Here is a 17437-nt window from a genome sequence, read left to right as displayed (position 1 = left end):
GTTACAAGCTGACATGACTAACATTTCCATGAGCTGGACCCGGCCATTGTGGTATGTGGTCATGAGTCCAGTCAGCCATGATGAGCACACACTGGCACACGCAATCTTCACTGTGATGTGCAACTCACTTGCTTTAGCATTGGGGAACACTGGCTATTGGGTTTTTCATAATTAACACAAAGGAAGAACCTTTGGGTATTGGGGATAGTCAAGAATATATACCAGGGTCTTGCAGTGAACATCAGAGAAAAATCCTCTCATGCTTCTGGCAGGGGGAGGGGAAAGCAGCCATTTTGAAATAGCCAGAGCATTCTGTTCTTAACGAGGCCTGCCCTCAGGAGAAACTATTTTACCAGAGCCTAACATTGGGGTTTTCTCAGAGCCTAACCAACCTGGGGGAAGGGAAATACCCACCTCCAGACTCCTCCAGTCATCCTGTCCCACCTAAGGGGAGGGAAACACTGAAAAGTACTTGAGAAGTTCACAGTCCAGAGGCCCAGGCTCGCCAAAAGACTGAGACCTCATCATAGGACTAGAACACTTCCTCCTGCACCTTACCACTACGTCTCCAAAGGTCTACTTACTGCAGTTCCTTTTACTCAGTACATCACGTCTGACTTTCAGTAAAAAAATTACAAGACTCACTAAAATGCAAAAAACATAATTTAAAGAGATAGGGCAGCCATCAGAACCAGAGGCAGATATGGCAGAGATGTTTGAATTACCAGATCAGGTGTGTTTTTTTTAAACTGTGATTAATATGCCAAGAGTTCTAAGGGAAAAAGTAGATCACATGCAAGAACAGATGGGTAATGTGAGCAGAGAGATGGAAATTCTCAAAAAGAATCCAAAAGAAATGCTAGAAATAAAAAGCACTGAAGATTGCCTCTGATGGGCTCATTAGTAGACTGGACACAGCTATGGAAAGAATCTCCGAGCTTGAGGGTATTTCAATAGAAACTTGCAAAACTGAAAAGCAAAGAGAAAAAAGACTGAAGAAAAAAAAAACAGAATACAATATCTCAGAACCGTGGGACAACTACAAAAGGCATAACATACATGTAATGGGAATACCAGAGGAGAAGAGAGAGAAAAAGGAACACAAGAAATATTTGAAGCAATAATAACTGAGAATTTTCCCCAAATTAATGTCAGACACCAAACCACAGATCCAGGAAGCTCAGAGAACACCAGGATAAATGCCCAAAAAATTAGACCTAGGCATATCATATTCAAACTACAGAAAATCAAAGATAAAGAAAAAAATCTTGAAAGAAGCCAGAGGGAAAAAACACCTTACCAATAAACAAGCAAAAATAAGAATCCCATAGAAACCACGCAAGCAAGAAGAGAGTGGAGCAAAACATTTAAAGTGTTGAGAGAGAAAACTCCATCAACGCAGAATTCTGTATCCTGCAAAATTATCCTCCAAAAGTGAAGGAGAAATAAAAGACTTTCTCAGACAAAAAAAAAAAAAACGGAGGAAGTTTGTTGCCCGTAGATGTGCCTTATAAGAAATGTTAAAAGAAGCTCAAGGAGAAGGAAAATGATGTAGGTCAAAAACTCGGATCTACATAAAGAAAGGAAGGGCACTGGAAAACGAATAAAAACTTTTATTTTTTGTATTTTTCATCAGCCTAACAGATTACAATTTGTTCAAAATAATAATAGCAAAAGTGTACTCAATGATTACAGCTTATGTGTGAGTGAGAAGAATGAGGGCAATGATACAAGGGGCAAGAGGGAGGGATCAGGAATATTCTGTTATTATAAGGTAGTTACACTACCCATAAAGTCGTATAGTGGTATTTGAAAGTGGGCTTGAACTAGTTGTAAATGTATATTGTAAACTCTAGGGCAACTACTAAAAAAAAAAGTATAATTGATATGCTAAGAAAGGAGAGAAATAGAATCATATGAAATGCTCAGTTAAAAGCATAAAGGCAGAAAAAGAGTGGAAGACAAAAATAGGAACAAAGAACATGAACAATGAATAGAAAACAGTAACAAATATGGTAGACATTAATCCAACTATATCAACAATCACTTTAAACGTCAACGGTCGAAATAAACCAATTAAAAGTATTTAGAAGGAAAAAAAAGTGTGTGTGGTTGGCGCGAGCCGCCATATCTGGAAATATCCATCCAGGAAGTCATGCTAACAGCCAGGAGCTTTCCTCTCTGCAATGCTGTTCTAAAAGCAGCCTGGAGGATTGGGCGTGGGCCCACCCACAGGCCCTGCCGTGAGTGGCTTCCCAACCCCAGACAAGGGAAGGCTCGGCCTGGGGCGAAGGAAGGAGAGTACTAGAAAAACCAGGCACTGCTCCTCCAGCTCCATGGAATCTGCCTGGGGACCAGATCTGGGAACATACTGGGGAGTCATCAGGCTGACCCCCCAGCCCAGAAGTTAGGAGGAGGGCATATCAGCAGGGCCTCCCAGTCACCTCCTAATGGGAAAACTGCTTCTCAGAGTCCTGGGGGAAACAGGGAAGGTGATCAAGCTTACCTGAGCTTCCTTCAGAGGCTAAACTCAGGAAAACAACCCACCAGCTCAGGAAAAGAGAAAAGGAAAAAAGACTTCAGGAAAGAGAGAGTGTGCAATGCCTGGAGGAGCAGACCCGGCCTCAGGCACATGGAGAAAGGTCACGCCCAAGAGCAGCTTTCCTCCACCATTTCCTGACCAATATCCAGTTGGGAAAGGCGTGGGAATTTGATTCATCGCACAAAAAACTAGCTTTGTTTTAAACAAAAAGGAATAGAACTACAGATTAAAAATCTTCCAAAGATTGATGGACTTTTTAGTTTTAATTCCAAGGGGGAAACTAAAGGAAACAAAATAATTTCAGGTTCTCATATGAATCTCTCATATTTTCTTGTTACATCTGTTATTTTAATGAATAGTTAACATTTACTAAGCATTCTGCGATTATTTCATTTAAACTCTCCAATGACCCAATGAGGTAAATAAAATCTTCAATTTAAGCTTAGATCTTAGTTAATTTGCCCAAGAACACACAGCTAAAAAGCGGCAAAGCCAGGACTTAAACCCAGGTCTCTTTAGGTCCAAACCACTAGGCTACGCTGCCTTCTGGATGGGCGTGAAAGCCTTCCAGCCAGTGGAATAGTAATGGCTCACATTTCTTCTGTCACCCAGCAATGAGATGGGAGGTGCATTTCCTTCTCAAGGTAGATGAGGCTTTAAGTGAAAAAAAGGTACAAACTGAGAATTGGCAGTAGGTGTGGGCCCAGTCTTTTTTTAAGCCTCTACGGTGATGAGAGAAGAAAGTATAATAACACACCACCAAGAGAGGGCAGGTGAGCTTGAAAGCCAAGGAGAAGCCAAGACAGACGGAGACGATGCATCTTGTCCTCTGTTCAGCCTCTGACTTCAGGCTGCCTGGGCCGGTGAGGCTGTGAATCTGCCCTAAGGCTTTCTGAAGTTACCGCCAGAGCCGCAGGGAGAAAGGGTCCACAGAAGGAGGACCTTGAACACTTTCAGATGCTTTTCAGTTCCCATTTCAACCCTCAAACTGGGTTTTGATTTTAACAGCCCTCACAGGAAACTATTGTGCCAACCATAAAACACGCCCCCTGTGCTCCAGACTATGTGTCATTTGACTCTGTGTACATCTGCACTGATTGCATTGCTAATAACAAGCATTAAGAGCCTTACACCATGGGGCTGGCCCGGTGGCATAGCGGTTAAGTTTGTCTGCTCTGCTTCAGCGGCCTAGGGTTCGCAGTTCGGATCCCGGGCATGGAATCCAAATACACACTGCTCATCAAGCCATGCTGTGGTGATGTCCCACATACAAAATAGAGGAGGATTGGCACAGGTGTTAGCTCAGGGCCAATCTTCCTCTTTTTTTTCCCCCCTTCCCAAAGCCCCAGTACATAGTTGTATATCCTAGTTGTAAGTCCTTCCAGTTCTTCTATGTGGGACGCCACCACAGCACAGCTTGATGAGTGGTGTGTAGGTCCATACTCAGGATTCGAACCCACAAACTCTGGGCCATTGAAGTGGAGCGTGGGAGCTTAACCATTAAGCCGCCAGGCCGGCCCCAAAAAGAGAATCTGACACCAAGATCTACCTTTACTTCTTCAAACTGTATCACCGGCTATTTGTTCCAACTGCTCTACTGCACATTTCCTAACTGAAGCCTTCACCATCTTCAGAAATCAGGAAGGAATTCAATTCTTTTAGGGACTAAGAAACCAGAACCCCATGAAATGGAAGGTATAACAACACCAGTAGTCAGGAGGCAAGGATGCTGAAGATTCTGCATGTTCTGAGTTTTTTGGCCACATTTTCCAACCACTGTAAATTGGTGAATTGGCCAAAGGCAACCCAGAAATATAATCCTCTACTAAAATTCAAGCTATTTCCTCCCCTTAGCTAGACTTTTGTCACTTTCCCAAGTTCTCTAGGGCATCTTTGAATGAAAAAGTTATGGACAGAGAAATGGGGGCAGAGATCTGAGTTCCGGCTCTGGCTCTGCCACTAGTTGGCTGTGTGGAGTGGGGACAGTCCTTACTTCGTGCACAGAAGGCAGGCATCCCTGAGATTTCTTCAAATTGTGGAACTATGTGATCGTGCTCATCTCATTTGGGGAGGCCTCCTGGAATCATCTTCATTTGGCCTATTTCTTCTACTCTGAAAGTGTCTGAACTTTTCCTATGTTCCCATTTTCCTATCAGCTCCTAATCTTTTTTTTTTTTAAGACTGGCCCTGAGCTAACATCTGTTGCCAATATTTTTTCTTCTTCTTCTTCTCCCCAAAGGCCCCAATACATAGTTGTATATTCTAATTGTAGGTCCTTCTGGTTCTGCTGTGTGGGGCGCTGCCTCAGCATGGCTTGATGAGCAGTGCTAGGTCCACAGCCAGGATCCGAACCAGCGAAACCCTGGGCCGCCCAAGCAGAGCACGTGAACTTAACCACTCAGCCACAGGACCGGCCTGTTAGCTTCTAATCTTGGAATGTCTTCACTGGTAGTAGCCTTGGAAGTCATTTAATCTTCCTTTAACAGAGAAAGGAACTGATCACACAGAGACAGGAGATCTCCCTCTCTGGGCTGTGACCATCAATGTCCAGCACACTTCTCATCACACATCCCCTGCCACCACCACTCTGCTGGTCTACAAAATGCTACAAATCCCAAAATGGACACTGCACTTGTTGCCCTAGCATCCCTTCCACTCTCCCACCTTCTATAGCCATGTGGTCAGGAGGAGGGAGGGGGAATAACCTGACTCCCAGCTCCAGAAATAGGTATCCTACCTCCTACCCTGCCACAGGGATGGACCTAAGGAATCTAGGCCTGTCACTCCCAGCATGGCACTCTCCTGGCCAAAGGGACTGGTTAAAAGAATGGGCATTTGATCCAACTTAGATCAATAAGCTAAGAGCCAAAGTGTTCTGAGGGCATCCAAGTTCTGAAAAGGCTACTGGAAGCCAATTTTCTCTCCCTCTTCTAGAAAGCGTGATGTTTAGATGCGAAGCATGGAATCACTGCAGTGATCCTGCCACCACAGAAGGCTAGGCTTGGGACTAAACAGACAACACAAAAGGCAGAGGGGAGAGACATCAAGTCACTGAGTGTTTGAGGCCAGTAAATCAAACCAATCCTGAAACCCACCTTGTATCCATACCTTCTATTACTTAAGCCAATGAAGCCCCTTCATAGGGTACGCCAGTTCAAAATGTGGTATCAGCTTCTTATAGTATAAATTCCCAACTGATGCACACATACCAAAGATCACATACAAAGCTGATCCTCAATTATACTTTAAAGCCCTCCTGATTAGCACTAAAGAATAAAACCAGCTCCTTCACGCTCTTACTGCTTCCACCAGGAGCCAAGGAGACTCCTCTTGGTTTGACCACCAACCAAGACTCAAGGCAGAGTTTGCCTCTCAAAGCTCTGCAGTCACACGCAGCCCCCATCAAGAGGCCGCTGCTGAGATGAGAACACGGGCACCAAAACCCCCTCTTCCATATCCCTCCGTGGCAATACCAGAGACAAGGAAGACAGCGACGCCACACAAAAGTCAGAAGCCTTTTCAGTATAACTTGTTACTTGTTTAAAAATCAGTGACAACTCCTAATAAATTAATGGATCCCACAATGATCGTCACCGGTGGTAACATCACAGATGCTACGTGCCTCCTGATGGAAGGCCACACGAACTCCCATGAAATATATCTGCCAAAGAAAATATCACATCTCAATCTGACCCAGCATCCAGATCTACCTATCATTTTACAAGAAATATAAAGGATAGGGGAGCATGTAACACAACGCTAGAGGAATGCAAACAGCAAAATGTAGTGTGGAAAATCCTAGAACAACCTGTTTATTCAACAAATAAATTACAAAGTAAAAAGGAGGTGGAGGGGAAACGCATAGATTAAAAGATTTAAGACACAGATAAGTCAACATGTGGACTTATTTGGATCTTGATTCAAACTAACAGAAAACCACATCTGAGAGAGAATCAGGGAGATCTGGATGTTGATGGAATTATATTAAGGAATTATTGTTAATGTTCTTTGGTTGTGATATGGTAGTGTGGTTAGGTTTCTTTTAATGTCCTGGTCTTTTAGAGATATATATATATACATATGAACATATTTACAGATGATAAGATACAATGTGTGGACTTGCTTCAAATTAATCTGAACAGGGGACGAGGGGCCCAGGTGGAGGAAAGGAGATTGGGCAGGAGTTATTCACTGTTGAAGCTGGGTGAGAGTTCCATGGGAATTCGTTACACTATTCTGTCCTTTTTTGTGTATATTCAGAAGTTTTCGTAACAAAGAGAAGTTTTTTAAATGAATGGAAAGGACCCAAAGATAAAGGAGAGTCTAAATTCTTTGCCAAAGTCCTAGTCTCCTTTCCAGGATAGCCTGCTGACCCGAAGTAACACTCCTTTTTTTCGTGAAGAAGCTTCACTCCAACATCTGTTGTCAATCTGTTGTCAATCTTCCTCTATTTTTTGCTTAAGGAAAATTCACCCTCAACTAACATCTGTGCCAATCTTCCTCTATTTCGTGTGTGGCTCACCGCCACAACATGGCTTGATGAGTACTGTAGGTCCACACCTGGGATCCAAACCCACATAGCCAGGCCACCGAAGCAGAGCACACTGGACTTAACCACTACGCCACGGGGCCAGCCCCAGAAGTAACACTTTTTATAAAGATTTCCCCAAGTAATTACCTTGATGGAATACTTCCAGTTGACATATCTCCTTTCCAAATGTTACCGGGAATTTCTGAAACAGGACAGGCACTCTTTCCATAGAGTGACACTAATTCACAGAAAATACTATATAAACTCCTATCAGACATCAAATGGGTGGCCTGTGTGGTATATATGTTACTGCTTGTGCAACTTGAGCCTTTAGAAACATATTCACCCTCATGTCTATAACCTTAGTAGGGGAAGACCTTTCTCATGCTGACTCCCAAGACAGAAATCACAATGACAGACGAGCTACATAAAAATGTAAAATTTAGTAGATTGAAACCATTTTTTTATAACGAAAGGCATTTGACAGATTAATATTCTTAGTATTTAAAAAAAAATTCTTCCAAGTCAGTCAGTGAGGTAGGCAAAAAACTACCACCCCTCTTTTAAAAATTAGCAAAATGTCAGGATAGATGATTCCCAAAAGAAAAGAAACTAATGTAGGATTGTCAGCTACAATACAGGATATCCAGTTAAATCTGAATTTCAGATACATAACAAATAATTTCAGATAAATTACAAATAATTTTTGATTGGGCCATACTTAAAATATTATTTGTTGTTTATTTAAATTCAAATTTATGCCATTTACATTATGCAATTATGTATTCAAATTTATGCAACTTATAATTTAGGCAATCCTATATTACTATTTTTATTTGCCAACTCTGGCAACCCTAAACTAATGGCCAATAAATTTGAGAAAATGATCGACTTCATCCCTAACTATCCAAGGAGAGCAAGTACTATGAGCAGAGCAGAGGCTCAGATCGAGCAGAAAGGACACGAGCACCGTAAGGCCGAGGCAGAGAAGGCAGCCACATCTGCACCTGGCCCTGAGCTCAGGGAGGAGGCACGGCCTCAGGGCTTCAAGAGGACAGTGGGGAGGCGGCCAGCAATGCAGTGGGCAGAGAGGAGGCCAAACGTCCCTGAAAGGAAAAGTGTGATCAGCAGCACAGAGCAAAAGACATTATTTGTTCTTAAAATTTTATGATCTATCCAAATGCATTTTTATCTTTTATAGAAAACTTTATGATGCATTGTGTAATACGTATAAAAAGGAATTTAAAAATCCTGTACTCACCACCCACTTTAAAAACAGAGCCTCATCAATTCAGTGCAAGCCTTCTGTGTACCCCCCAACTTGTTTCTCTCCTCCTGCCCTCATATCCTCAATAACCACTACCTGAGCTTCAGTTAGCATTGCCCTTAGTTTTCTCCTATTTTTACATATGTATGTACTCCTAAACAATATATAGTTTTTACATGCTTTCAACCTGTATATAAATAGCATCATAATGTATGCATTATTCTACAATTTGCCTTTTATCACTCCACATTTTAGTAATGAAATTGATCCATAATAATGAATATGGCTTTAGATTAGTCATTTTCAGTGCCATTATGTGGCTATACCACAATTTCTATTTCTAGTCTCCTGTTGACGGGCATTTAGCTGGTTTCCAATTTTTTACTACTACTAAAAACTGCTGCTTACAAGCATCCTTAAATGCGTCCCTTGGTATATATTTGAGAACGCTTCTCGAGGGTCTATACGGGAGCGGAATCACAAGGTCAAAGTGTGTCTGCAACGTCAACTGTAATTCTCCAAAGTGACTGTACTAATTTATATTCCCACCGGCAGCAATAAACGTTTTTCACAGTTGTGTCCTGCTGAGATTAATTGAGAATTCTCCTTTAAAGCAAACAGTTACCATGCTGAAAATGAGCAGGAGGCCTGGTACTAATAGCTACTATCCCTAAAAATCAGCCCAGCACGGACACAGGCCGACCGGGTCAGATGTACACTGAACCCAAGGGTGACTTGAGCATCAGGCTGGGTTGAAACAGGTTTTTTTAAATCACGCAGGTTTTAATCTTTATTGCGTTCCTCTAAGATTAAAAGTGCTCATTGTAAACAAAATTACTTTAATAATTACTAAGATACATCTCATGGAAATGGAACATTCCCATGATAACCACCATTAACAGCACGACACATGATCCACCCAATTTTTCTATACAACAACCAACGTGGTTTTTTTGCACAAAGGGGATTATATATTCCAGTTTGCATTTTATTTCTTTTTACTATTCAGTGTATCTTTACAAGGAAAGAAACAACTTACATTTATTAAAAATTCTATTATCAATAAACATTTACTAAGCACCTGTTCTCGGGCAGGACTGAGTCCATAAAGAAAATTATGCAACTCCACCATGAAGAGACTCCCACTCTAAAAGGAAAGAAACTAATAGCTGCAGGTCTCAATAATGGCCCCACTTATCATGCATCTTCTCTGAGCCAGGCACTGGATTAGACCCTGAACAACCGTGATAGGCAGAATAATGGCCCCCCAAAGATGCCCATGTCCCAATCCTAATACTGCTATCTTACATAGCAAGGGGGAATTAAGGTTGCTGGTGGAATTAGCTAACCTTCAAATAACAACAGTCTGGATTCTCCAGGTGGATCCAATGTAATCACTCACAAAGGTCCTTAAATGGAGAAGAGGGACACAGAAAAGTCAGAACCAGAGAGATGGCAGCATGAAACAGACTTGACAAGCTATTGCTGGCCTTGATGGTGGAAGGGAGCTACAAGCCAAGGAAGGCAGGCAGTTTCCAGAAGCTGGATAAGGCAAGAAGATGGACTCTGTCTTAAAGCCTCCAGAAGGGAACTCAGCTCTGTGACATCTCACCCACGAAGACCCGTGTCAGACGCCTGACCTCCAGAAATTTGTGTAGTTTATCCACTAAGTTTGAGTATTAGTTACCATAGGAATAGGAATAGGGATAGGAATAGGGACAGGAATAGGGACAGGAATAGGGATAGGAATAGCAATAGGGACAGGAAGCTAAAACATCCTACTTCCTCCTCCCCACCACCCTGGAACGTAGATGCTGTGACCCCCATTGGACAAACCAGGGAACCGAGGACCCAAGAGGTTAAATTACTAGCCCAGGCTCACAGTGGCACAGCCAGACTCAAACCTGGGGCTGTCTCCCTCCAAAGCCTGTGTGGAGGCTGCCCCACTACCCTCCTTCCTACTGTTGGCGAGAATACAGGGGAGATGGGGACATACACGTCCGGAGTAAGCAAAGCACAGAGGGCTGCGAGAACTCTGCCTGGGCGGAGCTTGGATGATGGTGTGGAGCCTTCCGAGCCTTTCGCGTGATGGGCAGGGTTTTGCAGACAAAGACGGAGAGGTCAGGAAATGCAATGTGGCCAAAGTCTGGGGCATATGGGGGTACTCAGTGGGAGGTAAAGGGGGGCACATTGGTTAGAGACCAACACTGTCCAAAATATGACAGCCACTAGCCACATGTGGCTATTAACATTTAAATTTAAATTAAAATCAAACTAAATTAAAAATTCCATTCCTCAGTTGCACGAACCACCTTTAAGCTTCAATGGTCACATGCGTCTAATACGGGACAGAACAGATAGAGAACATTTCCACCCCGGCAAAAAGGTCTATTGAACAGCACTGCTGACAAGGGAAGTCATTGGAGTTGCTGTTTTTGAGCTGGTCAGGGCACTGTGTACCTGAAGGAATGATCCACGTCCTCTCACAACACTCTCCACCTCACCCTCTTACTCACTACTACTTTTGTGTCCTCTCCCAGGGGCTTTGCAGAATTTTTCAAGAATAGGTGTACAATAAACACAAAAAAATATTTAAAATTCCCAGCACTGCCCTAGAAATGCTTATCTAGTCCTAAAAATGAACCATCTGGGAAGACTGGTCCAGTTTTTCTCTACTGTCAATACTTTTTTAAAAAAACCACTCGATCCTTATCTTACAGAATTGGATCAATGCTCTAGTGTGCACTAGTTTTTATGGGGGATGGGCACAGTCACTCACACGTGGAGAGTATTTGTCAAGTTTCAAAGCACCTGACATTACCTCATGGTAGCTCCCTCAGTCCTGGTCCTCCCTGATGGTGGGAGGGGCTCTCCTGAGCCGCCTTTCCTGCTTTGTAGAGACTGCCCCACTCTAGCTCCAAAAGAAGAGGCTGAAATTAACCAAGGCAACATCCGGAAGCACACAGAGCTCCACACCTCACGAGCTCAGATGTCTGCCAAAAGTAAGATTATTTTGTGATCTAGAAATTGAGTTTGGAATGATGTCAGATACAAAGGGAAATCCAATTAATTGCTATAATGACAGATGTTGCTTAGAGGTCTTGATGGAGCTGTTGGGAGTGTTCGTGGAGATCCAATACTCTTCTCCCCTCCGTGACTCAGGATTCGTGCAGAGCACATGTGTACAATGCTAACCCTGTTTGGCAGGCCTCACAAGCAGCTCCGATCGATTTCTCATCCGCAACTCAACCCTTGTCCTCTTCCAAACAGCTCCACAGTGACAAACCCGGAAGGAGGGGGCTCTCCACGCTGACATCCCCTACCACCACCAGCAATGCCAGGAACTTGGCTGCTTAAACAATAGATCTCTATGTGGTCGGGAGAGAAAGGGTGCCCTGTACCTGCTAAGCAGGGCCGCGCTCCCCCTCCCCCAGGCTCTGCAAAGCGGGGAGAGGGAGGAGGTCAGAAGGAAGACAGGCACCAATCCAGGAACACGCCTCCCCCACTCCCACTGGCAAATAAGGCTTCTGACCCAAGTCCTCAGCAGGGCTTGGGACTCAGATGTCCAAGGCTGATGCCCCTGAGCAAGGAGAGGGAAGTTTGCCCACGGCCGCTCAGCTTTACAAACAAGCCCTTTGGCCACTGATGTCGACGTGTATGCAGGGCCTGGGCCCACTCTGGGTCTAACCGGCCAAGAATTGAAACAAAAGCCAATAATCACTCCCCAGCATGGTATTTTAGGTAGGGCCACGCGCACATCTGGAAAGGGGGAGGAGGGAGCAGAAGGAGGCAAGAAAGGAGTCCCTGCTCAAGGAAGGTGTGTTCATCTGACCTCAGGTGCAGAGAATTAAATTAATCACAATCTGTGGTTCATGACACTCTCAACGCTGGTCCATGCAGGGCCCACTTTTATTTTTTATTTAATCAGCTATTAGATTTTTACTAATGGACAAATACCTTCAAACACATCCTCCCCTCACACACACACACACATAAAAAGGTAAATTAGTGACCCCCAACTTGTACTAACCACATGGTTTCCCCCGCCAACCTGTCCCCTGCCTCACCCTAACTTCACCCGGGATCTTGTGGTCACCATATCTTTTCATATACTTTTATTGCAGCTAAACGTATTCCTGAATGTTTTTTATCAGTTAATTCTAGTTGTTTTTAACTTTATAAAATGCGTCATCCTGCATCTTTTGCTTAACATCATATTACCAGTCTTCATCCATATTTTTGCATGTCGTTGTTCATTTGTTTTGATTCAGTATCATTCTCCACTGTGTGAACACATCACAGTTTCCTCCTCTGCCCTCCAACGGATGGGCCTTTGGGCTCTTTCCAGGCTTGTGGTGCTGTGAACGTGGCGCATAAGTCTCCTCTGGACATGAGTTTCTCTTGGGCACACGTACGTACCTGGGAGTAGAATCTCTGGGCCAAAAGAAATGTGGATGTTCAGCTTTAGCAGATAAAAAGATAATATCAAGTGTTTTCCATGTGATTGCATTTTTTAGAGTTTCTAAGATGATTGTTTCCTCTTCTTGTCCTCCTCAATTTCATTCCTGTAAATTCCCATATCAGCTCTATCAAAATGTTTAAGTTCTTGGCCTAGCATCTGGGGAGCATCTCAGATAAATCCCCTATGTGACAAAGAAGGGTCTTGTCAGGCACACAGATAATAAGGGCATCGATGCAGACACAAGGACCCACCCTGGTCCAGGCACTGAGGAAAGCTAGTCAAATGGAAGGGAACCGTCTAGAAGCTGCTTCACATTTGGCTAATGCAAGATAAAAAAGGGATTAGGGTGGAACTGAAGCCTGTTCCCCCAGCCAGGATTGCTCGCTCAGTCTCTCCTCCCCCAAACCTCCCATAACCACCACACACACTTATTTTTAAACAAGAACAAAAGCCTAAAAATGGGGGGGAAATGTTTGTAAGGAACCAATTTCAGGTTTAAATGAGAGCAGGGGGTCCAGCTTGGACATCACTGTACAGTCCAATTCATCTCAACAAATATTTACAGAATACTTTGCAGCATGACCAGCACACTGACAAATAAAATCTCTATTCTGCCCTCAGGGGTTTGTGAGTTTGTTCATTTAACAAGACAGGATGGTAGATGAAGTGCCGAAGGGGAAAGTTAGTGCTAAGAAGATGAAGATGCTGGTACACTCTCAAGATGTTCACTGTAGAAGGATTAGCGAAAGCGACAACACAAGTGAACCAGCTATAGAAATCGTCATAAGGTGAGAGTGATCAACTCTAACCCAAAGGGTGTTCTATAGGAAAGTTCCTAGAGAGTGGTACTGGAGCTGAGCTTTGAAGGATGAACCAAGTAAGCGAGAGGAGAGAGAACAAATAAAGAATATATCTAAAACAATTAAGAAATCAAAGTCCTTCCTCAGACTTCTTGACTTTCCCATTTTCTCCTATTTCTCAACTCCTTAAATCTATTTTCTGCCTCCAGGCATGCTGAAGCACCAAGAAAGTGGAAACCATGGACCACTGTTCAATACGCATTGTCTGCATGTAGTTATCTTTTCTACAACCACCAAAGAAGTCCATCCCCACCAGGTGCCCGGCCCTGTGCTGAGCTCTAGGAGGGAACACCGATGGACAAGATGGGCACAGTTCCTGTCCTCACCCAGCTTCCAGTCTTCAAGGGCAGACAAAGATTAGACAAAGACAGGCAGTTGGCTTGGCTTGACCATCCACCAGACTCCGCCAGCCCGGGAGAGCCGCTCCCCAATCCCATCCTCCTCTGAAACGTTTTCAGTAAATTGTGCAGGATTAGAGAAATAGTTACCTCCTCGCTAATTAAAAGGATCCTGCCCAGCTCCAAGGTAGCCAAGCAGCAGAGTTGAGAGACCAAAATATCAGGTGCTCCCTACGTAATACCCTCCAACCCGAGACTCGATCGCTGCTGGTTTCCAGAGTCACGCGAATGTCAGGAATTTTATGAAGGCAGGAAGCAAATAAGGGGCAAGGATTGGGGTCTAGGCCTCGGGGGAGCTCAATTAGTGAGCCAGATAAAGTTAAACCGAAAGGGCATGTGCTCAGTTTCCTAGAAAGCCAGCTGGAAAAGATGCCAATCCTTAAGCCTCTGTCACTCAAAAGATTAACAGAAGAGACCCAGGGGTGCCCAAGGGAATACTGCAACAAGCCAGATGTTTCTGCTCCTCCTATGACGCCGCCACTTGCAACCAGAGCCGTACTTCTGAGGCCACCAAGAAGCCACGGAAGAGAAATGGAGTCTTGGGGGATAGGTTGAAACTCAAGACATCACCCTTTGGCGATACAGACACCAAAAAATATTATTAAGGATGCTTTCTACAGACTCGCCTGATGCATCTGAGTTCAGTATTTTCTCACTGAGCCATCTCTTCCTAGTTGGACGAACCAGGAACGGCATGGCTAGTGGGATGAACACTCCTTGCAGCTGCTTGGTGGTGCAGAAAGCACACAACTTATAAATCCATACAAACTGGGATTTGGCTCTCAGAGCTACATATGCACCAGGAGTGTCTCAAGCAAGCCATATAGCCTCCCTGAGTCACTCGCAAAATGGCACTAAAAAGACCCATCTTCTTCTTCCTATAAGCATAAACGATTATAGAAAGTGCCTAGCCCAGTGCTCATAAATAGTTGTTCTTATTGTCGCCTATAAATGTACCTAGGTAACCACATGCTCAAGATATCAGCTTCCCCTTGGTACTTTCTAACCACATGGGGTGGGGGCGATGCAGCAGGACACACACAAGCCTATGTACAGTTCCTGCTTACGTTCCATCATTTCTATCAAATTAATAGACTAAAGGAGGTGGAGAGAAACCTAGCCAATGTCCCTGTTTTCCCCTGAAGTCCCTGGCTTTCCCCTACAAGTTGTTTCCTCCAATTTCAGGAGGCAGGGAAGGAGAGCCATATGGCTTGAGACGCTAGACATGCCCAACAGCAAACGAGCCCCCCACCATTTGTCTGCGGGCCTCTCGTGTGGGCGGGCATCCAGATTTGAGCCTGGGTGCTCTGGTCTGCATCTCTGTCTTGGCTGTTCCTAATTATTGGAGGGAACGCCATGGCTCTCCTGACCTCAGAGTTTAAGAGCCGCGAGTCCTAATATCAAACCAAGCAGCTTCATTTAAAAGGCATCCTCATCTGCATCCATAAAAGTCACTCCCGGAGCCCTTCCTTGCCCCAGCTTTGGGAATGCCTGCTGTCGAGGATTTATGACACGCCCTGGATCTAATCTGCCGCACTTTAACTGCTGCTGTTGAACATCTGGTCATAAAAGCAAGGGCCAGCCCAACACGGGGACAAACACTTTTCTTTCCTAAGTGGCTGCAAATCTGATCTCACAGTGATAGCTCAGCTCCGATGTAATCAGCCAGCATCTGGGCAGTCATTAAGGCTCGTCAAACTTTGCAAGGCTTTTCCACCACACACGACAGCTATAAAGATGATTCCCATATAGCAAGAGCTATGAATAAAGGACCTGCAATCTGAACAGGTGGTAATGAGGTTAGGCCCAAGGATACCCAGGAAAGCACAAGTTAGTGGGGGGCCAGTCTTGTTTTCACAAAGATCCTCGCTACTTTCACATGGACTACCAGTGCCGGTTCGGGCCAGCAGCTATGTCAAGAGACCACTGCCCTAACATAAACTAATTCTTGGCCAGAGATTGTCTAAATAAGTTTGGTCAAATCAACCACTAGGTGGTTTAACAGTACATTTTTTAAGGCAGTGGAATCCTTCATTAGACCAATTGGGGTGGTGGGAGCAATAATCTAGACCAGAAATGAACACAACGCTGTTGGTTTCAGGAGATTTTACAATGCCCTAGACAGCTTGTCCTGTGCGCAGCATTGGCACGTTTCATATCGCTCAGAAACTCCAATCTGACCAAGGTTCAACGAGTAGTTCACCCTCCCGGCCTCGAACCCAGGGGGAGAGACTCTTGCACACTGCGCAGCTCGTCTGCACCACCTCTCCATGGCTCCCCCCGCCTCTACCCCTCCTCCAGGGCTGTGCCCAACAGGGGGGAACATTAAAATTACCTGCCGTGATCGCTTTTTAAAACAACAACAACACAAGTTTCTTGTGTGACTCTCGGGTAACCTAAAACTCTGGAGGCAGGGCTGCCCCCCCGCCTGCCAAGAATGCCAGCGCTCCGGGACCGGGCGCAGTGAGACCACAGGGCAGCCCTACTTGAGCGGAGAGCGAGCTTCCTCGGACGCGGGAGGCACCTCTAAGGGTCTTGGAGCAAAATGCCCTGGGAGAAGAGACCGGGAAAGAAAACCCACCAGTGACAGTTCCGGAGAGGGGAGCAGGCAGAATCGGTGCTATAAGAAAGGCTGGGGCGGAGTGAGAGACAATGGGAGAAAATTTATTTCAGCAACTTCAATGAGAAGCCCACAGGGAACTGCTAGTTGGGCGGGGGGGGGGGGGATGGCAAGGTCTGACACCTCCCTTCGCCCTCCCCCAGCCCACAGGGACGAGGGCCTGCGACCCCGGTCTCCCTCCGCAGGTGGGCGCGCGGCTGGGGGCGCACTTACCCGGGGACCCGTGGTGCGGTGGCCGCGAGCCGGGGACAGCTGCACCAACACGAGCAGCAAGTGGGGCGTGAGCAGGCGGGCGCAACGGGCGGGCAGCATGGTGCCAGCCGGGCCGGGCAGCCGGCTGCGGGCAGGGGTCGCGGGCTCCGCGGGGCGCACAGCCGCGCCGGCCTCCCTGCGTTGCTTCCCTCGGGGCCCCCGCGGCGGCGGGCGGCCGGCAGCGGCGGAGCGGCGCGGGCGGGCGGGGGCTGCGGGCGGAGAGCGCGGGCATGCACCGCGAAGGCGGGGAGCCGGGGCGCGAGCGTGTGCTCCGCGCGCGGTACTCGCTCGGCTCGGCCGGGCCGCGGCGGCAGCAGGTTGGATGCCAGAGCCCGGGCCATGGGAATTCCCGTTATAAACCCCCGGGAGGGGCGGGGCGGAGCCCGGCTGCCCTGATTGACGGGCCGAGAGGCCCGTAGCAGCCGACCCTCTGGCAGGTGAAAGCCAATGGGAGAGAGCAAAAAGTGGCGGCTTGCGGTCAACCCCAGTGGGGAGAGACGCTCGG

General features: G+C 45.8%; 1 protein-coding gene across 2 annotated transcripts in view; it reads right to left on the bottom strand.

Moving 5' to 3' along the window:
- Positions 1-17186, bottom strand: part of SMOC1 (SPARC related modular calcium binding 1) — a 141687-nt gene extending 124501 nt beyond the window's left edge. Inside the window, exon 1 of one of the 2 annotated variants that reach the window (XM_046647677.1) lies at positions 16894-17186. In XM_046647677.1, coding sequence (XP_046503633.1) covers positions 16894-16992 — 99 coding nt within the window. In that variant the 5' untranslated portion in view covers positions 16993-17186. The remainder of the gene's footprint in view (positions 1-16893) is intronic. The other variant, XM_046647678.1, reaches the window with a different exon arrangement.
- Positions 17187-17437: the final 251 nt, after the last annotated feature.

The sequence above is a fragment of the Equus quagga genome, chromosome 20 (genome assembly GCF_021613505.1).
Source record: "Equus quagga isolate Etosha38 chromosome 20, UCLA_HA_Equagga_1.0, whole genome shotgun sequence".
In the NCBI taxonomy this organism is placed as follows: domain Eukaryota; kingdom Metazoa; phylum Chordata; class Mammalia; order Perissodactyla; family Equidae; genus Equus; species Equus quagga.
The sequence above is the reverse complement of the archived record's forward strand: the minus strand, read 5'-3'. Positions and strand labels throughout refer to the sequence as shown.